The sequence below is a fragment of the Pseudophryne corroboree genome, chromosome 1 (genome assembly GCF_028390025.1).
Source record: "Pseudophryne corroboree isolate aPseCor3 chromosome 1, aPseCor3.hap2, whole genome shotgun sequence".
Lineage (NCBI taxonomy): Eukaryota > Metazoa > Chordata > Amphibia > Anura > Myobatrachidae > Pseudophryne > Pseudophryne corroboree.
This window is the reverse complement of record NC_086444.1, coordinates 954,308,745-954,333,304: the sequence shown is the minus strand read 5'-3', so window position 1 is coordinate 954,333,304 and position 24,560 is coordinate 954,308,745. Positions and strand designations below refer to the sequence as shown.

Genomic DNA, 24,560 nt, shown 5'->3' with positions numbered 1-24,560 from the left:
CAGCTCCTGATAGGCTGAACCCAATGACCAGTCAGCAACACAATGCACTGGGATTAGGTTTAACAGCCCACAGATAGGCTTTCAATGGTTTCCACTTTGCAGCTAGTTTAGTAAAAGATAAATCATTGGTGCAGCAAGTTCGCTGACAAAGCATTTTGGGGTTTTAAGTGCGTGCTCCAGGATTCTTTCAAAATGGGGACAATAGAGGGACTTCCTGTAATTTCCATTGCTTTGCTGCATATGAGACCAATATGGGGGAGGCAAAGTTTAAACAGTTGCAAATGTAAGAGCATCATGGCTTATTTTGCATAGGTGTCCCTGGATGGGCGGTATTTAAAGGGAAGACCCCCTCTTTGTTCCTTATTCCATATTCACTATCAGGAGAAACCGTTTACTTTTATTCTGGAATTGGTATTTATCTGGGGAGACTAGGGAAGAGGACAGACACAGAGCTAGAACAGGCAGAGAGGGAAAGGCACAAAGTGGGAGGCTCCATAACCTTGTCTCCTGTGATCATTAACCTTGCAGTGATATGCAGCAACCACTTCACTGAGAAGAGTTAGTTGAAAGCAGCTTTCAAGGAATTAATACATCAGCTCCCTATCTCGTGGGGATTCCCAGTCCCAAAGGGGAAAAAATGGAATTTCAGAAATTATTTTACGTTCTATTAATCATCCTGATGAGTCTGCTACTTATTCATGGACAAAAACCAGGTAATGAAATTTAAGATTTTATTTCATTATTATGTTTTAGTAAAACTATTCAACAGGAACATCTGCACACTAATATATATGTATATATATATATATATATATATATATATATATATATATATATATATATATACTTACTGTATATATCGGATTTTTTTTCTTTTTTTACCAGTTCTTTATATATTTTTATTAGTAAGAATTTCAATGGAACTATATTCAATATGTCATAAAGCAACTTGAAAATTTCATTTGTTTGAACTTCTGATATCATTTAGCTAAATGTGCACTTGTGTGACAAACATTAAACAAAAATATTGTATTTTTTTATTTTGCAATAATATGCTGAATGATATAGTTTACCAACTGCTAAACGTAGAGCAGGATTAAATAGTAACATGAGCAGGTCAGTATTCACACGCTTACATTACATTATACATTAGATAATGATTTGGGAATGTATAGTACTTCTAGCTATTGAATAGATTATGGTATCAACTTGGTTAAATAACAAGGTTAAATATTTACTACTCGTGTGCTGGCTAATGATAACAATCACATACTGTACACCAGTCATTCCCAACCTCCCTCCTCAAGGCACACTCACTAACAGTCCAGGTTTGAGTAATATCCATGTTTGAGCACAGGTGACTTAATTAGTTTCTCAGTTATTTTGCTCTAACCATCTGTGCTGAAGCCTGAATATTTATTTATTTATTAAACGTTTCTTATAAAGCGCAGCAAATTCCGTTGCACTAATACCTGCACTGGTAGTCTGCCTTGAGGACCAAGGTTGGAAATGCCTGTTGTAAATGTATCCAGTGGTGAATTTATGATATGAAATAATACTGCTTCCCATAAATAAAGAGAAAACCTGGCTTGCAATGGTTTTTGGGGCATGTTTGAAAACTGATGCTGATTTGTCAGCCTGCATGAGATCCCTCAATATCAACCAATACACACCTAGGGTGGTATTCAGTATACCGGTTGTTGGGATCCCGGCGCACAGTATACCGGCGCCGGAATCCCGACAACCAGCATACGACACCTTTTCTCCCTCTTGGGGGTCCACGACGCCCCTGGAGGGAGAATAGATAGTGTGGCACGCACAGCAAGCCCGCAAGGGGCTCATTTGCGCTCACCCCGCTGTCGGCAAGCCGGCGGTCGGGATCCCCGGGCCGATATGCTGCCCCCCGGGGACTCGGCCGCCGGCAACTCATACCACACCCCACACCTATATGATACACCGCGCCGGACAATAATTCACACACGGTGAGATCTGTGCTAGGTGCGATTTGAGCCTATACAATGTGTGCTATGCGATTTGGACTAAGTGGTATGCAATTTGAATTACACCCGATTTTGACTACACTACAATCTGTAATGTATGCAATGTAGTACAAAAATACCTGACTGCACATTCTATTTTGCCTTGCGATTTTGACTATGCGGGAGTGCGCATTGCATTGCAAGGGAACATAAACACGGTGCGATTTGAACTAAAAAAATCAAGTTGCACGCGATAATCTCAACGTGTTTGGGCACCATGGGGTAAATTTACTAAGATGGGAGTTCTATTTAAGATAGGATGTTGCCCATAGCAACCAATCAGATTCTCTTCCTTCTCATTTATCTAGCACCTTCTCATTTATCTAGCACCTTCTAGAAGATAATACCTGTAATCTGATTGGTTGCTATGGGCAACATCCCATCTTAAATAAAACTCCCATCTTAGTAAATTTACCCCCATAAGTGTAATGCTGGTGATGTAAATATGGCTAGTGACTAAATTTACTGTTTATAGGACCAGTGAGTAAATATTGTTAAAAACTACTATAACAAAGTAACTTGTACTTAACTCTCACATTGCCAGACTGAATTATACATGTACAGTATGACGTTTGAAAAGGACACAAATCATTCCAGTTGTATAATTTAAAGAAAACAGCTGTTTTAAATTATTTAGAAAGTGCTATAATTTATTACACAAATATGTCAATATTAAATCAGGTCTATATCAGCCATTTAATAATATAATAATTTTTAGAAAAAATTTAACTAAAACATAAATAAATAAATAAATAAATAAATAATGCAAAACATGATGGGAAGTTTGTAGAGGGTTTACTATATTGGGACCCAAAGATGAATGTGGTTATGTGCAAACTACAAAAGCCAGTTAAAGTAATTAATACAAGAACGTCACTCTGCATAACAAAATAGTTAGTATGGAAGAGGAAGGATTTTATAGAAGATGACTACAACAATGTTCCTTATAGTGGGTGGAATACTGGCACTTGATTAACAAAGGTTCAGTGAGACACAAAATGCATATCAAATGGTGATGGGTGACCAGAACAATAGCAAGAGATCAACATAGATTTAAATCAGTGTCTCAAAGAACAGTTTACAATTGTACTGTGGTCCACCTGCTCAATAAAAGTCTATTGCACCTTTGTGCACTTGCAGAGGGGATCTGGGGGAGGTTATTAACTATCCAGAACACATTAAAAAAACATTGAGGAGTGGTAAAATCCCACCAACATCACCTCTCCAAACTGTCTGTACTTTGGTGTATAGATCATATTGATAAAGATTTTCAGTATTTGGAGCTTGAGCTAGGTGTCCTTGGGATTTGGGTTTCTATGAGGGTTATAGATAAAGCGTGGAGTAGGCTCAGTTTTAGGACATGGGTTAATGGGATTTCTATGGGGGTAATTCCAAGTTGATCGCAGCAGGATTTTTGTTAGCAATTGGGCAAAACCATGGCCCTCATTCCGAGTTGTTCGCTCGTTATTTTCCTTCGCATCGGTGCGATTTTCCGCTAACTGCGCATGCGCAATGTTCGCACTGCGGCTGCGCCAAGTAAATTTGCTAAGAAGTTTGGTATTTTACTCACGGCATTACGAGGTTTTTTCTTCGTTCTGCTGATCGTAGTGTGATTGACAGGAAGTGGGTGTTTCTGGGCGGAAACTGGCCGTTTTATGGGAGTGTGTGAAAAAACGCTGCAGTTTCTGGGAAAAACGCGGGAGTGTCTGGAGAAACGGGGGAGTGGCTGGGCGAACGCTGGGTGTGTTTGTGACGTCACACCAGGAACGACAAGCACTGAACTGATCGCACTGGAAGAGTAAGTCTCGAGCTACTCAGAAACTGCAAAGAAAAATCTTTTCGCTATATTGCGAATACTTCGTTCGCAATTCTGCTAAGCTAAGATTCACTCCCAGAGGGCGGCGGCTTAGCGTGTGCACTGCTGCGAAAAGCGGCTAACGAGCGAACAACTCGGAATGAGGGCCCATGTGCACTGGAGGGGAGGCAGATATAACATGTGCAGAGAGAGTTAGATTTGGGTGGGGTGTGTTCAATCTGCAATCTAATTTGCAGTGTAAAAATAAAGCAGCCAGTATTTACCCTGCACAGAAACAAAATAACCCACCCAAATCTAACTCTCTCTACACATGCTATATCTGCCTCCCCTGCAGTGCACATGGTTTTGCCCAATTGCTATCAAAAATCCTGCTGCGATCAACTTGGAATTACCCCCTATGTTAGGAGTAAGGTTGGAAGCATTGAAGTTTGCTGACTGCATCCCTGACACGTGCGTCTGAATTACATGCAATTTAGCCATGTATAATTCATTAATAGATGCTTTGTTTTAAATGGCAATTATTGCAACACTTTATATCAATGTTTATATTAATGCATCCAAAGTGTCTGTGTGAACACAAGTAAATGTGTACTTACTTACATTCCACTTTTACACTCATCATTAGAAATATTGGGGAATGCTAACAAATTGGTTTGCTATGCACAAGGTATTTCATGTGTCACCATGGGGGTCATTCAGAGTTGATCGCTTTCTAGCAACTTATTGCAGCGCTGCGATCAGGTTAAATCTTGGCAAAACTGCACATGCATATGCACCGCTTGCGCAGGCGCATCGTACGGGTACAAAGAGGATCGGTGCGGGGCGATGGATTTAAGAAGAATCCATTCGCACAGCCGATCGCAAGGTGATTGACAGAAAGAGGGCGTTTGTGGGTGTCAACTGACCATTTTCTGGGAGTGTTTGGAAAAACGCAGGCGTGTCCCAGCGTTTGCAGGGTGGGTGTCTGACGTCAATTCCGGGACCAAAAAGACTGAAGTGATCGCAGCGGCTGAGTAAGTCCAGAGCTACTCAGGAACTGCAAAAAACTTTTATGTGCCGTCGGCTGCAAAGGCGTTCGCACACTTGCAAAGCTAAAATACACTCCCCCGTAGGTGGCGACTATCTGATCGCAGCACATCAAAAAGTTGCTAGTGAGCGATCAACTCAGAATGACCCCCAATGTGTCTTGTGTATAGGCAACAATCTCTTACAGTGTCCAATTAATATAGACAGATGTGACCATTTGCCCTCCATGCTGCACTGCCTACACTATGCAATGGACAGACATTCTGCTAATTGTTCCAGTAAAAGACCTTTATTTAAATGCAATGTCTCCACAATGCTTTATGCAAGAGAATGTAAATGAGGAAACAATCTGAAAGAGTTGCCCCTGGATTATTCAACCCTTCTGCATAGTTGATGACCAGTAACCATTAAAAACGCCATTGTCTTTGCTTTTTTTTTTATTCCATGCTGATTTCTATGAGCTAAGAGGCAGCGATTTTAGCAGATGAGATTAATAGCATGCTAGCCACTGGCACATAACAGTGCACTGTCACAGTGTATTTCCATTCTGTGCAATATATTGGAGTAGTGGCACTTTACCCATGTGCAAGTAATTGTGCAGGGTCCCTAAGTCGGAAAAATGGTGGTGGCTTGACGCATGTGCAGAAGATAGCGGCGGTGAGTCCATGCTAACTTTTGTGCGTTCACCAATTATCTTCAGAAATATGGCGGTTTAGCCTGATAAGATCTTGTTCTGGAGTGCAGGCCTTCAACCTGGGGACTGTGTGCACAGCATTCCCTGCCCCCATTGTAGGTACACCCCTGCAGCATTTTGCATCATCTGTGTCATGTGTTTGATTTCTGTACTTTAGACAGTTTAAGTGTTAAATATGTAAAAAATAGAGCTACATTTTTCTGACTAGTGAAGCATTACTGCTACATCCCTATGGAGTAGATTTACTAAAGCTTCTAAAACAGACAAGTGTTGGTGTTACCCATAGCAACCAATCAGATTCAATCCATTTTAGAATGCAATGAAGAAATTATAGAATCTGATTGGTTGATATAGACAACAGCACCATTTCTTTTTTCTAGAAACTTTTAGACCCCTAAGTCTTTTTTCACACCTTTTGAAACACCGGTTTACTATATTAATTAGCAACAATTCACAACTTGATGATTTTACAGGAAAAAACTTTTAAGCACAATAACTTTAATACACAATACTATGAAGTACCAGGGTACACCACGTAGCGGGCAGGTGATCAGACTAAGCTTTATGAAGTACCAGGGAACACAAGGTAGAGGGCAGGTGATCAGGCCAAGCTCTATGAAGTACCAGGGAACACAACGTAGAGGGCAGGTGATCAGACCAAGCTCTATGAAGTACCAGGAAACACAAGGTAGAGGGCAGGTGATCAGACCAATCTCTATGAAGTACCAGGGAACACAAGGTAGAGGGCAGGTGATCAGACCAAGCTCTATGAAGTACCAGGATACACAAGGTAGAGGGCAGGTGATCAGACCAAGCTCTATGAAGTACCAGGGAACACAAGGTAGAGGGCAGGTGATCAGACCAAGGTCTGTGAAGTACCAGGGAACATAAGGTAGTGGGCAGGTGATCAGACCAAGGTCTATGAAGTACCAGGGAACACAAGGTAGAGGGCAGGTGATCAGACCAAGGTCTGTGAAGTACCAGGGAACATAAGGTAGTGGGCAGGTGATCAGACCAAGGTCTATGAAGTACCAGGGAACACAAGGTAGAGGACAGGTGATCAGATCCAAGGTCTATGAAGTACCAGGGAACACAAGGTAGAGGGCAGGTGATCAGACCAAGGTCTATGAAGTACCAGGATACACAAGGCAGAGGGCAGGTGATCAGACCAAGGTCTATTAAGGACCAAGGGACACAAGGTAGAGGGCAGGTGATCAGACCAAGGTCTATGAAGTACCAGGATACACAAGGTAGAGGGCAGGTGATCAGACCAAGGTCTATGAAGTACCAGGGAACAAAAGGTAGAGGGCAGGTGATCAGACCAAGGTCTATAAAGCACCAGGCTACACAAGGTGGAGGGCAGGTGATCAGACCAAGCTCTATGAAGTACCAGGAAACACAAGGTAGTGGACAGGTGATCAGACCAAGGTCTATGAGGTAACAGGGAACACAACGTAGAGGGCAGGTGATCAGAACACAATAGAAAGTTGTACAAGCTTTCAGAAGCGAGATTTCTGATGAATGCACAAATTAACTAATGTTACTTTATACATTGAAATCATAGTTTTAATTGTGGGTTTTATTTATTCTAGCAAACTTTGGTCAACGGAGAAGAATACATAGACACAACTGTTTCCTGAAAAGGTGTATGCCTCTTCATTCCAGAGTGCCCTTTCCCTGAGGTATGTATCTGAATTATTCCTTCCCAATTTCAGTTGATGAATGTGTGTCCATGTTGCTTGGCATTCCTCTCTCATGTCTCATGTAGGGGGAGATGTATCAAACCGTGGACAGATATAAAGTGGAAAAAGACAAAGTACCAACCAGTTTCTATCTGATTTTTCAAACAAACAAGTCTGTACAATGGCAGATAGAAGCTGATTGGTTGGTATTTTATCTCTCTCCAAAGGTTTGATACATTTCACCCACAGTGTTATTTGCAACTTACTGATGTCTGAATACTGCCCTTTAGTTCAGGTGTGGGTGGATGAATCATGCTTGTCTACTCTCCTGAAATAACTAGGAGGCTCCCGAAAATTGTGTGGCACTCCTAGCTACCCGTAAAGGTTAGCAAGTCTCTCATATCCAGCCTCGATTGCCTGCACCCCCCACAGACCCTTTCTCACCCAGGATGCCACTAAAACCCTTATCCACTCACTGGTCATCTCCACACTGGACTACTGTAATCTCCTCCTGACTGGCATCCCTAACACATACATCTCTCCACTCCAATCTATTCTCAATGCTCCTGCCCGGAACATCTTCCTCACCAAACGCACTACATCCACCTCACCTCTCTTACTAGCCCTTCACTGGCTTCCCTTTCCCTTCAGAATCTATTTCAAGCTTCTCACACTCACTTACAAAGCCCTCACTCACTCCTATCCCAGTTACATCTCTGACCTTATTTCCCTTTACACTCCCGCCCGTCCTCTTTGCTCCTTATCTCCTCCCACTCCTACCTCCAAGATTTTGCACGTGCTGCTCCCTTTTTCTGGATTTCTCTACCTCTCCCACTCAGACTCTCCACCTCTCTACAAAACTTCAAGCGGGCTCTCAAGACACACTTCTTCACCCAACCCAGCTGTCTCTCATCCTAAGTCTTCTGTGGCCCATGCTCACTTTCTACCCCATCTTTGTCACCCATGTCTGTGTGCCCCTCCCCTTTAGAATGTAAGCTCTCCCGAGCAGGGTCCCCTTCTCTCATGTGCTTTTACGTCTCTTACGTAACTTATCTTCTTTTCAATACTCCCTTTGATGGCACCAGATCCTTCGGTTTTCTGCCACTCTGATACTTATTTCAGTGCTGTTTACTGACGCAGCTATGTTTATATACCTTATACTTGTCCTATATTGTATTGAACTGTAAGTCACTGTCTTCATGTTTTGCTTATTTGTTTACTCTGTAATTGGGCGCTGCGGATCCCATGTGGCACCATATAAATAAAGTATAATAATAATAAATAATAATGTGATACAGGTGACATAATATCCGAAATAAAAATATAAGCATATAACATATATAACAAAGGGATGCGTTTAATATACCGCCTCTCAGGGTCCCTGCGCTCAGGATACCGATGGCAGAATCCTGACAGGCAGGGAAATGCCAGTGGTCGAAATCCCGACCGCAGCTCTGTATTCCCACTCGGGTGGTGGTGTGGACCCAGCGAAGCTCGCCACCGGGCTCAAAGTGTGGCGAGCACAGTGAGCCCCCGAGAGGTTCGCTGCCAGCAAAATAAAAAGATTGCACATAGTAAGTACAGTATGTATATTTACATAATGTAATAATATAATGTAATGTAATATATGAACTATTATGTAACGGAATACATACAGGTGACCGAATGACAGGATGCCGCTGTCGGTATAGTGACAGCCGGAATCCGTATGTATTCCGTTATATAATAGTGCATATATTACAGTATATAAATATACATACTGTACTTACTATGTGCAATCTTTTGTACACTGGAGTTGTCAGCCTGACATGACCCCATTGCCTTCAGAAGATCATGGCTAAACACACCACAACCTCTTTTCTCTGATGTATGGACATAAATCAGGCTTAAGGTATTTGTCAATTTGGATAAGAAGGGCCGTGACCTCAATTTAATCAGGTTATTTGATTAATTGAAGCTTCACTTAAACAGAAGCATATGTATTCTCTAAAGTAATCAGTGATGACCTGTAAGTGGCTTCCTCATCTATCCCATCTGTCCCAAAGCGATGAACGATGCGGACACCTGCAGCACAAGTACATCTATATACTGTGTATATATATATATATATATATATATATATCCAGTCCAAAATACGGCACTCAGCGGATTTATTCATAAATAAATCAAACCATCAGCATAGCTTTTGCAATGTTTCGGCTTTATTAGCCGTTTTCAAGCAGCATAATCATTCAGTGGGAGTGCCGGCTATTCAGATGTATATAAATATATATACAGGTTGAGTATCCCATATCCAAATATTCAGAAATACGGAATATTCCGAAATACGGAATATTCCGAAATACAGAATTTTTTGAATGAGACTGAGATAGTGAAACCTTTGTTTTCTGATGGCTCAATGGCCCTCATTCCGAGTTGTTCGCTCGCAAGCTGCTTTTCGCAGCTTTACACACGCTAAGCCGCCGCCTACTGGGAGTGAATCTTAGCTTCGTAAAATTGCGAACGAAAGATTCTCAAAATAGCGACCACACACCTCTTAGCAGTTTCTGAGTAGCTCCAGACTTACTCGGCATCTGCGATCAGTTCAGTGCTTGTCGTTCCTGGTTTGACGTCACAAACACACCCAGCGTTCGCCCAGACACTCCTCCATTTCTCCAGCCACTCCCGCGTTTTTCCCAGAAACGGCAGCGTTTTTTCGCACACACCCATAAAACGGCCTGTTTCCGCCCAGAAACACCCACTTCCTGTCAATCACATTACGATCACCAGAACGAAGAAAAAACCGTGAGTAAAATACCTAACTGCATAGCAAATTTACTTGGCGCAGTCGCAGTGCGGACATTGCGCATGCGCACTAAGCGGAAAATCGCTGCGATGCGAAAAAGGCCAATCTAGCGGGTCGCTCACTTCACCCGCTGGGTGAAATGAGCGCCCCCCCCCCGTCTCCCCCCGCACAGATCGCGCTGTGCTGAGCGGCGGGAGAGATGTGTGCTGAGTGAACCGCTCAGCACACATCTCTCCCCGAATCGGCCCGTGGGTACTGGGCTTTAGACTTGGGTCCCATCTCCATGATATCTCATTATGGTATGCAATTACTCCAAAATACGGAAAAATCCGATATCCAAAATACTTCTGGTCCCAAGCATTTTGGATAAGGGATACTCAACCTGTGTATATATATATATATATATATATATATATATATATATATATATAAAGAAAATTGGTTCTGGGAGCACTCCTATTTAATAGCTATCTCACTATATTTATGGATGTGAACCGTGGATGTTATATTAGTACCTTATATACACATATATACCCAAATATTAAAAAAATATAAATATTACAGAACATTTTTTGTTTCAACTGAAACAAAAAATGTTTTATGATATTTTATGATTACTGTATTTACAAAAACTAAACAGACCAAAAAGTTTTTAAGCAGTTAATATATTGTCAGTTAGAAAGGATTGTGAAAATGTATCCTTGAATATGTCATCATATATTTTTAATAAAAGGATTTTTTTTAGTATTTGGGTGTATATGTGTATATAAGGTACTAACAGAACATCCTCGGTTCACATCCATAAACATAGTGAGATATCTATTAAATAAGAGCGCTCCCCAGAAAAAAATTCTTTACACTAACTCCTTTAGGCCCATATCAACAAAGGGACTTTTTTCTGTAGAAGCTGCCTAAAATATCTGTATTTAACAACTTAATTGGTTCCTTAATTATTGTAGTGAAACATTACTACATCGATTAATAGTAGCGCATTAAGGAAACTTTTGTATATATATATATATATATATATATATATATATATATATATATATTATATGAATGGAATGAAGAAGCAGTGTCAATCATCCAAAAGAATTATATTAACACATAACTTGTTATCCAACATTTCGGAGAGCTGAGCCCCGTTATGTGTGTTTAAGGGACTCAGCGCTCCAAAATGTTGGATATCAAGTTATAAGTTATTATAAGGATAGATAGATAGATAGATAGATAGATAGATAGATAGATAGATAGATAGATAGATAGATAGATAATATACAGAGAAAGTACCAATTGGTCTTTCCTAATATGACATTAAAAAATGAAATTAAACTAAACTTTGGAAGGAAGTTTGTGGGGTAACTGCTGACCCACGTAAATATAACTATTTCACCTGTTCATAAAGAAATAACTCCTTCAAAATTGACTCATGGTAGTCTCGGTTATCACAGTCTCGGTTATCACCATCCCGACGGTTAGAATGCTGACAGTTTAAGAATCCCAATGGTAAGTACTGGGATTAGGGATAGGCACTCATGGGAGTGTTAAGGTTAGGCTGCGGGGGAGGGGAGGGTTAGGCTGTAGGAAGGGACGGTTAGTGTTAGGCTGTGGGAAAGGACGGTTAGAATTAGGCTGTGGGAAGGGACGGTTAGGGTTAGGCTGTGGGAAGGGACGGTTAGGGTTAGGCTGTGGGAAGGGACGGTTAGGGTTAGGCTGTGGGAAGGAACGGTTAGGGTTAGGCTGTGGGAAGGAAAGCTTAGGGTTAGGCTGCGGAAATGGACGGTTGGGGTTAGGCTGTGGGAAGGGACGGTTAGGGTTAGGCTGTGGGAAGGGACGGTTAGGGTTAGGCTGTGGGAAGGAACGGTTAGGGTTAGGCTGTAGGAAGGCATGGTTAGAGTTAGGTTGTGGGAAAGGATGGTAGGGTTAGGCTGTGGGAAGGAATGGTTAGGGTTAGGCTGATGGAAGTCACAGTTAGGGTTAGGCTGTGGGAAGGCATGGTTAGGGTTAGGCTGTGAGAAGGGATGGTTAGGGTTAGGCTGTAGGAAGGCACGGTTAGGGCTAGGCTGTGGGAAGGCACGGTTAGGGTTAGGCTGTGAGAAGGGACGGTTAGGGTTAGGCTGTGGGAAGGGACTGTTAGGGTTAGGCTGTGGGAAAGGACGGTTAGAATTAGGCTGTGGGAAAGGACGGTTAGAATTAGGCTGCGGGAAGGGACGGTTAGGGTTAGGCTGTGGGAAGGGACGGTTAGGGTTAGGCTGTGGGAAGGAACGGTTAGGGTTAGGCTGTGGGAAGGAAAGGTTAGGCTGCGGAAATGGACGGTTGGGGTTAGGCTGTGGGAAGGGACGGCTAGGATTAGGCTGTGGGAAGGAACGGTTAGGGTTAGGCTGTAGGAAGGCACGGTTAGAGTTAGGCTGTGGGAAAGGATGGTAGGGTTAGGCTGTGGGAAGGAATGGTTAGGGTTAGGCTGAAGGAAGGCACGGTTAGGGTTAGGCTGTGAGAAGGGATGGTTAGGGTTAGGCTGTAGGAAGGCACGGTTAGGGCTAGGCTGTCGGAAGGCACGGTTAGGGTTAGGCTGTGAGAAGGGACGGTTAGGGTTAGGCTGTGGGAAGGGACTGTTAGGGTTAGGCTGTGGGAAAGGACGGTTAGAATTAGGCTGTGGGAAGGGACGGTTAGGGTTAGGCTGTGGGAAAGGACGGTTAGAATTAGGCTGTGGGAAGGGACGGTTAGGGTTAGGCTGTGGGAAGGGACGGTTAGGGTTAGGCTGTGGGAAGGAACGGTTAGGGTTAGGCTGTGGGAAGGGACGGTTAGGGTTAGGCTGTGGGAAGGAACGGTTAGGGTTAGGCTGTGGGAAGGGACGGTTAGGGTTAGGCTGTGGGAAGGAACGGTTAGGGTTAGGCTGTGGGAAGGAAAGCTTAGGGTTAGGCTGCGGAAATGGACGGTTGGGGTTAGGCTGTGGGAAGGGACGGCTAGGATTAGGCTGTGGAAAGGGACGGTTAGGGTTAGGCTGTGGGAAGGAACGGTTAGGGTTAGGCTGTAGGAAGGCATGGTTAGAGTTAGGTTGTGGGAAAGGATGGTAGGGTTAGGCTGTGGGAAGGAATGGTTAGGGTTAGGCTGATGGAAGTCACAGTTAGGGTTAGGCTGTGGGAAGGCATGGTTAGGGTTAGGCTGTGAGAAGGGATGGTTAGGGTTAGGCTGTAGGAAGGCACGGTTAGGGCTAGGCTGTGGGAAGGGACGGTTAGGGTTAGGCTGTGAGAAGGGATGGTTAGGGTTAGGCTGTGAGAAGGGATGGTTAGGGTTAGGCTGTGGGAAGGGACTGTTAGGGTTAGGCTGTGGGAAAGGACGGTTAGAATTAGGCTGTGGGAAAGGACGGTTAGAATTAGGCTGTGGGAAGGGACGGTTAGGGTTAGGCTGTGGGAAGGGACGGTTAGGGTTAGGCTGTGGGAAGGAACGGTTAGGGTTAGGCTGTGGGAAGGAAAGGTTAGGCTGCGGAAATGGACGGTTGGGGTTAGGCTGTGGGAAGGGACGGCTAGGATTAGGCTGTGGGAAGGGACGGTTAGGGTTAGGCTGTGGGAAGGAACGGTTAGGGTTAGGCTGTGGGAAGGAACGGTTAGGGTTAGGCTGTAGGAAGGCACGGTTAGAGTTAGGCTGTGGGAAAGGATGGTAGGGTTAGGCTGTGGGAAGGAATGGTTAGGGTTAGGCTGAAGGAAGGCACGGTTAGGGTTAGGCTGTGAGAAGGGATGGTTAGGGTTAGGCTGTAGGAAGGCACGGTTAGGGTTAGGCTGTAGGAAGGCACGGTTAGGGCTAGGCTGTCGGAAGGGACGGCTAGGATTAGGCTGTGGGAAGGGACGGTTTGGGGTTAGGCTGTGGGAAGGAACGGTTAGGGTTAGGCTGTAGGAAGGCACGGTTAGAGTTAGGCTGTGGGAAAGGATGGTAGGGTTAGGCTGTGGGAAGGAATGGTTAGGGTTAGGCTGAAGGAAGGCACGGTTAGGGTTAGGCTGTGAGAAGGGATGGTTAGGGTTAGGCTGTAGGAAGGCACGGTTAGGGCTAGGCTGTCGGAAGGCACGGTTAGGGTTAGGCTGTGAGAAGGGACGGTTAGGGTTAGGCTGTGGGAAGGGACTGTTAGGGTTAGGCTGTGGGAAGGGACTGTTAGGGTTAGGCTGTGGGAAAGGACGGTTAGAATTAAAGCTGTGGGAAGGGACAGTTAGGGTTAGGCTGTGGGAAAGGACGGTTAGAATTAGGCTGTGGGAAGGGACGGTTAGGGTTAGGCTGTGGGAAGGGACGGTTAGGGTTAGGCTGTGGGAAGGGACGGTTAGGGTTAGGCTGTGGGAAGGAACGGTTAGGGTTAGGCTGTGGGAAGGAAAGGTTAGGGTTAGGCGGCGGAAAAGGACGGTTGGGGTTAGGCTGTGGGAAGGGACGGCTAGGACTAGGCTGTGGGAAGGGACGGTTAGGGTTAGGCTGTGGGAAGGAACGGTTAGGGTTAGGCTGTAGGAAGGCACGGTTAGAGTTAGGCTGTGGGAAAGTATGGTAGGGTTAGGCTGTGGGAAGAAATGGTTAGGGTTAGGCTGAAGGAAGGCACGGTTAGGGTTAGGCTGTGAGAAGGGATGGTTAGGGTTAGGCTGTAGGAAGGCACGGTTAGGGCTAGGCTGTGGTAAGGGACGGTTAGGGTTAGGCTGTGGGAAGGGACGGTTAGGGTTAGGCTGTGGGAAGGGACGGTTAGGGTTAGGCTGTGGGAAGGGACGGTTAGGGTTAGGCTGTGGGAAGGAACGGTTAGGGTTAGGCTGTGGGAAGGAACGGTTAGAGTTAGGCTGTGGGAAATGATGGTTAGGGTTAGGCTGTGGGATGGAAAGGTTAGGGTTAGGCTGTAGGAAGGCACGGTTAGGGTTAGGCTGCGGGGTGGCACGGTTAGGGTTAGGTTGTGAGAAGGGACGGTTAGGGTTAGGCTGTAGGAAGGCACGGTTAGGGTTAGGCTGTGGGAAGGCATGGTTAGGGTTAGGCTGTGGGAAGGCATGGTTAGGGTTAGGCTGTGAGAAGGGACGGTTAGGGTTAGGCTGTGAGAAGGGACGGTTAGGGTTAGGCTGTGGGAAGGAACGGTTAGGGTTAGGCTGTAGGAAGGCACGGTTAGGGTTAGGCTGTAGGAAGGCACGGTTTGGGTTAGGCTGTGGGAAGGGACGGTTAGGGTTAGGCTGTGGGAAGGGACGTTAGGGTTAGGCTGTGGGCAGGGAGGGTTTACGGTTATGCTGTGGGAAGGGAGGGTTAGGGTTAGGCTGCGGGAGGGGTGGGTTAGGTTTAGGATTAGGGCTAGGGTAAGTTTTAAAATATTGAGATCTGTCAGGATTTTTAATGTTGTGAATGCCGCTGTCGGCATTCTGACTGTTGGCATGGTGACTGCCGGGATATTTATACCATCCTGAGTTAAGGTCCCTTATAGTAGATAGGCATTACAATAGCTTGAGGTGAGTCTTCATATAAGTGCATGTATTTTTAATCATAAATGACTGGAATTATAAAAACGTATCTATCTATAACACACACAACATATTTTTGCAGCATAATGGATTTTTATAATTGGTAATAAGTGGTCGTGAAAAAGTTTAATATAACCATAATCACATAGAATATTTTGTGTTATAAAACAAGTATCAGGATCAGAATTCACATTTACCTGTTGCCATAATTTATTACTTAAATAAAATAAGATTGGCTCTTAATGTATTTTGTCTAATTATATTGATTAGAAAGCTGCAGGTTATCTCAAGGTTTACATTATAGTAACACAGAAGAGAATAAGTAACTTGCAAAGTCTTTTGCTTAGCCAAGAATCTCCATTAAGTTCTGTATTGATAAAGTGCAGATGATAACAATAGTAGAGGGTTTGTTTGCTTTAACAATAGATAGGTAATTATTTAGGTCCATGGGTAATACGATGATATAATCAGGGCCTGGGGCAAAGTGCAGACTTTTGACTAGCTACTCCACATCATTGCAAGGACTAATTATTTACAAATAAACCCATACGCAGCCATTATAGCACATGCAATGGAGTGCTGTAACAACACACACACACAATTTAAAAAATGGATGTGGAGCCAGCACTCCTATGCTTTGCACATTCATGTTACTGAGATCAGTGCCCTACAATTGGAACATATAAGCAAAAATGTAAAGGTGGCACTCCTTAGGCGCCTCTCCTAGTCCTTACAAACCATTTCAGTGCCCTTGACTATTATTACCTTGCAGTCTTATTCTCTACTTATAGTCGTTTACTGTGTATTTTTAATATTTGTTTTGTATAATTCTCTTTCCAAGATTGTGGCTCTACTTTTTTTCTCTCTTTCTCTCTCTTCTGTTATTCTCTCTTTCTTATTTTTCTTATATAACCTTGAATAAGATGTCTGTTTATGAAAATTTGTTAAATACCAATTTTTTAAATATGGTCGTATACCTTTTCTTTATTACATATTTATTTTTCAGATCATCTTCTATTGTATTCCAGTATTAACAGTTATTAAAATTATTGTTACTCTGGACATCTGGAATACACTCAGAAGAGACTTCAAATTGTGTTCAACATTTTAGAACTTTAAATTTAATGTACTTTCATCAAGAATACCTGATGAGAGAACATTAACATAAAGTTCTGAAATACTGAACACAAATTGCGATCTTATGGCTCCTATATAGTACAAACATATTCTGTTGCACTAAATATACTTGTAAAGTGAATTTCAGAAATGTTGGTATGTTGGTATACTAGTCCACCTATTAAAGCTAGCCAGGGGGCACATTCCAGCACATATGGGCAGTGTGGCTGTAAGAGATCTCGGACAGTGATACTGTACGGTTGGTTCTTAGGATCCCTTAGGAAGCATAATCATAGGAAGCACAATCACTGGTTCAGATGGAGCGTGGATAGGTAAATAGGTCGGAACCCCAACTGAACCACCACACCGCACCCCCACTCTCAAGCCTCTGTTGATGCAGTACATGGTGCTGGACTATTTCACAAATAAGTGTCAATGAAATCTCGGTCAATTTATCACCTGCCCATGACCCACTGAGTATGACATGTGATACCTTCCTCCACTACACTTTTCAACTACAATGTCATATGGGAAATATTTATCTCCAGTTCTAAAATATGTGCTTAAACTAGCTACAAGTAAAAGTATTAGAATCTAAAATTACTAAAGGAAAATGCATGTTGTCTATTCATGTACTGTGAAAAGGGAGGCACAAACGGCACAGCAGATAGCCATAATGCCCTCCACCAATGTATTCATACAACAAAGCACACAAAATTACTTGTTTTGTATTGTAAGCTATTATAATAATTTGTTCCCTAGCAATTCTCACACTTATGGAAGCCCAGATTCATTGATTTTTGGGCTCCATATGAAATGTCTTTGGCGGACTCATTCTAATCCTTAATGGGAATGTGTCCACATGACAAAAGAACCACATGATTAAGTAAAATTGGACTCCTGGGAAGTCTGAGTTCAGGAAAAGGCTCGCTATGATGAATGTGGGTAGGTCAGGAACACATAAATAAAAGCACCTTGTCAAATAGGTTGTTAAGTAGTGGTATTGTCCAGGGCATCTAAACCTGCAATAGTTTTACACTGGCTTACAAAATGAGCATCATTTGCACATTTACTAGCTAGGCACACACATGCAAAACGCATGAAGGAACATCCACATGACAGAAATCAGCTGGTTATGAGGAGCCATGTATATATAAAACACTAAGTACTACTAACCATTGTAGCTAAGATTTTGAATGCACATCAAATACAACACTTCAGCTGACAATGCATAAACAAAAGGTTATTTCATGTGTCAAATTCTATGGGCAGGATTCAAATGTTCTTTCCCCCCTTCCGCACCCTATCGTGCCCAACGGCGGTACTCTAATGTTACTGCTGATGGGGGCAACAACTTCATTTCAGCTCGCTTCCTCCAGAGGTAGCGAGCTGAAATGCGTGTTGAGTGACCCGTTTGGGTGCCCAAACGGGTCTCTTCACGATCGCGCCCATTACTTTAGTCGGGGTTAGGCACTTGATGCGCCTAAACCAGACTGTAATGAGCGCGATCAGCGCGATAACGGGGCACATTTGAATATCGCCCCTCTATCTCCCGTCACTTTAGACGGGAGATAGCGGGTGCGATAGGATTTGAATCCGGCCCAAGGTTTTATATTTGTCCCGTTCTTTTTTTCACCAAAAATAATCAAAAATTAAAAGTGGTATAGCTTACCGAATACAGGATATAATAATCAAAGGCAGTAAGCAACGGACATGTTAATTAAAAAAATGTAAACATAATAATAAATGAGCTTTGCAGGGTTTAATGGAGCCGATTTAGCAGGATGCAGTTATGCACTAAATATTCATAGGAAAGACGCATACAAGAAAAGCACACATTTACATGTAGCATTCGTGCCAGACGTGTCAGGTGTACAAGAATCCATCATCCAATGGCATACAGATGTTGCCTGAAAATGCTAGTCCCATTATCATATGTGTACACAATATATTAAAGTAGGCTGACCATACTAGCCCTTTAAACTGGGACACTCACGAATTACACAGGTTCTGGGGCTGGCTGACTTCAAGCCTGCATGTCACCTGGTATTAATCAGCCACAGAACCTGTGAAATTCATGAGCGTCCCAGTTTAAAGGGATAGTGTGGTTAGCTTAATTAAAGTAATAGTGTGTCATATACAGAATAGCATGTTAACACTTACTACACAATGCAGAAATAAAGTGGTATATATAGTAAAGATGAACCACAATATTTTACATATACAATTAGGTAAAATAATATTAAGCTACATTATAAAAGTATTTGGCTGGAATATAATAAAAGCAATCAGCCTACAATCTTTGTCGGCCCCAAACACAAACGTCTACAGAAGGCCAAACTATTATACTTCCTAAATGGTATAGAGATTTTGATTAACAAACCCACATTTTTATAAATATTATTTCTACAAGCACTATACCAATTTAGTAACATGATATCTAAGGTTTTATTTACCCAAAGAGTGCTTTTCCTCTCTACGACCAGATGTAAAGGGCTGTTTCACGCAGAACCATTATTCAAGGTGAAATATTTTATTTGGCTAAAAAGAAATGGAAAAATAATTGTTGTGATATAAATCAGATGTTTATTTGCAAATTATCTCATGACAAATGGTCACGCTTAATTTTACCAGCTTGTGTTCAGCTGTAATACGATCAATTGTGTCACATTTGTTCCTTGCTACAACTTAAGTGCTCATCAATCACAGGAAAGGTCTGAAAAGGAGGGGCGGACTGCCTTCCCTTTACAGAAGCCTGGCCGGCCATAGGGACTTAACCAAGATATAATAGGAGAGCATGAGAAAGCTGTTCCATTCTTCCTCAAACTTTAACATTTCAGTAATAGTGGGCAGAGGAGTTTACAGGCAAAAAAAAAATTAAGTTGTAACATTCCAATTGATTTATTGCCATTTTTAAATGAGGTGGATGGACGTTATGAAATCTGGTGCAGAAAAACTGTTCTATAACCAATAGCAAATAATAATCTCCAGATGTCATTTTCCAGTTGAGAAAATGAAAATAAACATCTGGGTTTTTTTGTTATGCATTTCACTATATTGTTACACATCATTACCTACAGTAGACCACCACTTTTCATAAATGTACCACAATTAGTAATCTGCCGTTATTGACGTAGAGGAAAATGAGAGGTAATCACAGTAATTCCATCATCTGAGTTACACGCTTAACGTTAAATGAGTATTGCTTACTTTGAAGACATTGCTGTTAGTACATTTGGAGGTGGCATGTAAACTATAATATAGTCTTAAATAAAACATACATAAGGATTTGATCGAAATCTTGTTATAATTGACTAAGGGGTATGTGATGGATGGATTTGCAAGCCTGAGCCTCTCTGCGTGTTTAAGTCAGAAATTGATATTAAAAATAAAACACAAGAACATAGATACTTTTTACTAAATTTACTCCCAAGACAAAGTTGTATAACTGAAAAACCTGGAATGTACAGTAACTCTGTAAGGTTGCTTACAGACTGCCATCAAAATAGACACTTTTACTAGTGTCTTTAATGGCAGTATACATTTGTGCAGGCATGGGCATTGAAGCTGTTTTACACAGTTGAACAGGTTTTACTTTCTTAATTGTTATAATTAAATGTTAGTTTTGGGTAACATCCAGGAGCCACGTGATATGCTTTGTAGTACATTTTAGTATGGTAATACCCGATAAAGACAAAATACCTGGAATAAAAAAACTTGTAGAGTATGGGCATGGGGAGAATTTACAAACTCCACACAGTGAAGGCTATAGTGGGAATGGTGCTGTGGGGCTGTAATACTAACCATTACACCAGCTGTGCTGCCTACTTAATTGATTCAGTCCAGATAATTGCATATGAAAAACCAGGGGGAAACATGGGAGCAGAACATCATCCCATGGGTGAAATGGTTCATATGTTGGAAGTTCTACTTCTGATATTTAGGATACTTGTTACGTATGATGGTATCCAGATGTTAGGTCAACAGTATTAAAGTTCACAGTCAATAGGTTGGCCACTAATGGGCAACATGTATCAAGTCGACATAGGTCGACACAACATGTGGTTAACCAGAAATTTTAAAAATGTTTTTCATTTTTTTCAACTTTTTCATACTTTACCATCCATGTGGAATACAATTGAGAATAGCACAGCGGAGCGGAGCGAGGCACCTTTCCCGAAGCTCGCGAGTCATGCCAGCGGACACAGTTCAGTAATTATGGTTCCCTGTGCTGTGACGGTAAAAATGACAGCAAAAAAACATAAAAAAACTCATGCCAACATTTTCCTGTGTCAACCTTTATTCTTTTGTGTCGATCTTTTGACCATGTCGACAATTTTCCCATGTCAACCTTGTGCATGTTGACCTTTCTCAGGTTGACACAATGATCCACTCCCGATGCTAGTATCAGAGCATTTCGATTTTAATACCAATACTTACTAGAAAATATTTCCCAGTGTGATATTCCACTTCTGAGATTGTATATTGGCTCAGGGCAGATTGTTAATTAAAAAGTGTAGATTTCATATATATTTTAATAAAATATTTCCCTCTACATGGTCAGTAGTAGGTCAGGATAAACAATTAGCAACATCACATTATCTTCTGCGTAGAGCACTCTAGGCATGAGATGAAGTGATACATTATTGCAGTGGACGGAAAAGATAGGCCTCTGTTTGTTAAATATCAGCACCACTAATTGACTGATACCGTGCCTATTAAAACATTACTATCTCAAGGGCTTCCGCAATCCTATTGAAGCTCTGAAAGAGATGATGAATGACTTAACCTGATAATTTGGCCGATTTGAACAAAACTTATTTACCATAGGCCTTCGTTGAAGTGGAGGGGGCAAAATAGTATCAGTTGCATAAAAGGGTGTTTAACTAGCACTGTAAATGACCCACCCCATTAGGCCAAATAAAATAGCCTGCAGAAAGAAATCATTGTTTGACCAGATCCCATTGTTTGTAGTTATCAGTTACTCTCAAAAGACAATATGTGTTAAAGGAAGACAGAAAAGGAAGACTCATTTTTGTTTTCTAAAAACATTAAGTGGAAAAAACCCACTGTACTAGGTAGGCTTTCTATATTATTCCTTTAATCTGGGACACTCATGAATTACACAGGTTCTGTGGCTGATTAAAACCAGAGGAAATGCAGGTTTGAAGTCAGCCAGCCCCAGATACTGTGTAATTTATGAGTGTTACAGTTTGAAGGGATAGTATGGTAGGTCTATATGGGTTCGGTATGTGTGACCGGCAGACGGGATGCCAGCAATCACATTTACCAATGCCGGCATCCCGAAATGTAAAACCCAGTCAGGGGCGAAGTAAGTATGCAATCCCTTCTCCTCTACCACCTAAACCTAACCTCCCCTGCTCTAATTCTAACCTGCCCGCTATACTTAGAATGCCGGCTGCTGGGATTCCGGCGTGAGTCTCCTGACCCTGTCAGGATTCCGGCGTATGCATTGTGGAAGGTGTTGGTATTCCAACTGCTGGGATCCCAATAGCCAGTATCTTAACCACATCCCACCTAAATATAGGGTGTCCCAAAGAAAAATTATCCACATTTTAATAATTTCAATTGGTATTTGGACGTATTCTTTCAGTTGCTGCTTTTTTTGTGCTATAAACCTTATATTTGATGTATCCCCATAAAAAAGCCCAGATGTGTCAGTACTATGTTTCGATGTTGCTAATAATTCAAAGTGTGTGTGTGTGTGTGTGTGTGTGTGTGTGTGTGTGTGTGTGTGTGTGTTTATGGATAGATAGATAGATAGATAGATAGATAGATAGATAGATAGATAGATAGATAGATAGATAGATAGATAGATAGATAGAAAGTTCCAAAACAGCGGCAGAACAGAAGCAAAGGCGGCTGGTAAACTGCAACGTTTTGATGTTTAATTAATCGTCATCAGGCACAATACAGAATGACAGAACCCAACTCACCTTATACACCATCACATCCACGTGCACGTGCTGCCTGGAGCGTCCGGAACTGGAAGACTATCGCCCACAGATGACATCATCTCTCTCCATTCTTTACTATGCCAACCCGTCTAATAAAAACAACAGTACACAGACTGATGATTAAAGCTTGTGATATTAATATATCAATAAATATATCTATAATCCGTGTTAAATTTAAAATACTTTTACTTACATACAAGGCTATTAACCAAACTGCAGCATCATACATCTCTTCACTCCTCTCAAAATATATCCCTACCAGACGTCTCCGCTCTGCACTAGATCTGCGTCTCATCCACACGTATTACTTGTTCCCACTCAAAATTACAGGACTTTATCCGGGCTTCCCCCACTCTGTGGAATACCCTCCCAGGCACAATAAGACTCACCTCAAGTCTCCAAACCTTTAAACCAGGCATGTCCAAACTGCGGCCCACCAGCTGTTGTGAAACTACATATCCCAGCATGCCCTGACACCGTTTTGCTGTCAGAGAATGCTAAAGCTGTGTCAGGGTATGCTGGGATGTGTAGTTTCTCAACAGCTGGAGGGCCGCAGTTTGGACATGCCTGCTTTAAACGTTCCCTGAAAACTCTCTTCAGACAAGCCTATCAAATTCCAGACCCACCCACTTAACCTTCAATGCTTTCCTATCTAATAACATCATCTCTGTACAGTCCACATAACCTCACATATCTTGTCTGCCAACATTGCTTGGTGATCATTTCATACAACCCATTAAGATCCTAACAATCTGGCACACCATTATGCAATAGGTAGCATCTATCCTTGTGTATCAATGCCTATTTCCCTATAGATTGTAAGCTTGTGAGCAGGGCCTTCCTACCTCCATGCCTGTCTGTTTTTGCCCAGTTTTATGCTATTACTGTTCTAATTGTAAAGCGTAACGGAATATGCTGCGCTATATAAGAAACGTTTAATAATAGTACATTTAATAATAATAATAATCTATAATGTCGATAACGAATATAAAAAAACAGCATAATCACACATAACACTATATCAAAAACACATAAATGTATATAAACAAATTACAACAACATATCCACTTATATTTTAAGCAACAATTGCAGCATTAAATACATCAGTAAAGTGATCACTAAAAATGAGTCATTGGATATCCTAATATCTTCAGATGAAACGTGTTGCTTATATATTGATATCACATGCTTTAATCATCAGCCTATGTACTGGGCTATAAGGTGAGTTAATTTATGTCATTTTGTATTGTGCTTGATGACGATTTATTAAATATAAAAAAGGTTGCAGTGCACCTGCCGCCTTTGCTTACTTTATTCTCCGAGTGCTGCTGTTTTGGAACTTTATATGTGGACTCCTGGCCAGGGAGGACCTAGAGAGGGCACTGAGATTTGATACCCGTGGTTTACGTTTGTGCTGCCCTACTCGCCCGTGTGAAGAAAAAAATAAATAAAAATAAAAAATAAAATAAAAAAAAAAATATATATATATATGTGTGTGTGTATATATATATATATATATATATATGTATAGATATATATAATTTATATATATATTTTATTACATTTTTTTTCATCTGTAGATACTATAGGTACAGTGTGCATACATTCTAGTGTGATTGGTAGCAGTAGAACTTGTTTATTTGACTGGCTATATACTGTATACACTAGATATAGCATCCTAATTCCAATATATCTGTTTTACAAAGAGAAAACAGTATATTTGTAGTATTAGTCTACAATAAACATAAAACATATTTATATATTAATTCTAGCAGGTTTTTTTACTGTAAGACCTATTTTTAGATCAAAATAAAGGTCTCACCATGTAGATGTGCCAGTTGAAGAAAAAATGCAATTGGCGCAATGGTTCGGGCATTGCGGAGCGGCAAATCAAGGTTACATTTGTTGCTTGTTAGGAGTTTATTCTTTTGAAAAAAGAAAAAAAACTAACTGTAGATTTTG

At 41.8% G+C, this 24,560-nt stretch overlaps 1 protein-coding gene across 1 annotated transcript in view; it reads left to right on the top strand.

The window, feature by feature from the left end:
• Positions 1-577: 577 nt before the first annotated feature.
• Positions 578-24,560, top strand: part of APELA (apelin receptor early endogenous ligand) — a 28,911-nt gene continuing 4,928 nt past the window's right edge. The window contains exons 1-2 of the mRNA XM_063946511.1: positions 578-713; positions 7,168-7,257. Of these exons, the coding sequence (XP_063802581.1) occupies positions 638-713; positions 7,168-7,256 (165 nt within the window). The 5' untranslated portion in view covers positions 578-637 and the 3' untranslated portion in view covers position 7,257. The remainder of the gene's footprint in view (positions 714-7,167; positions 7,258-24,560) is intronic.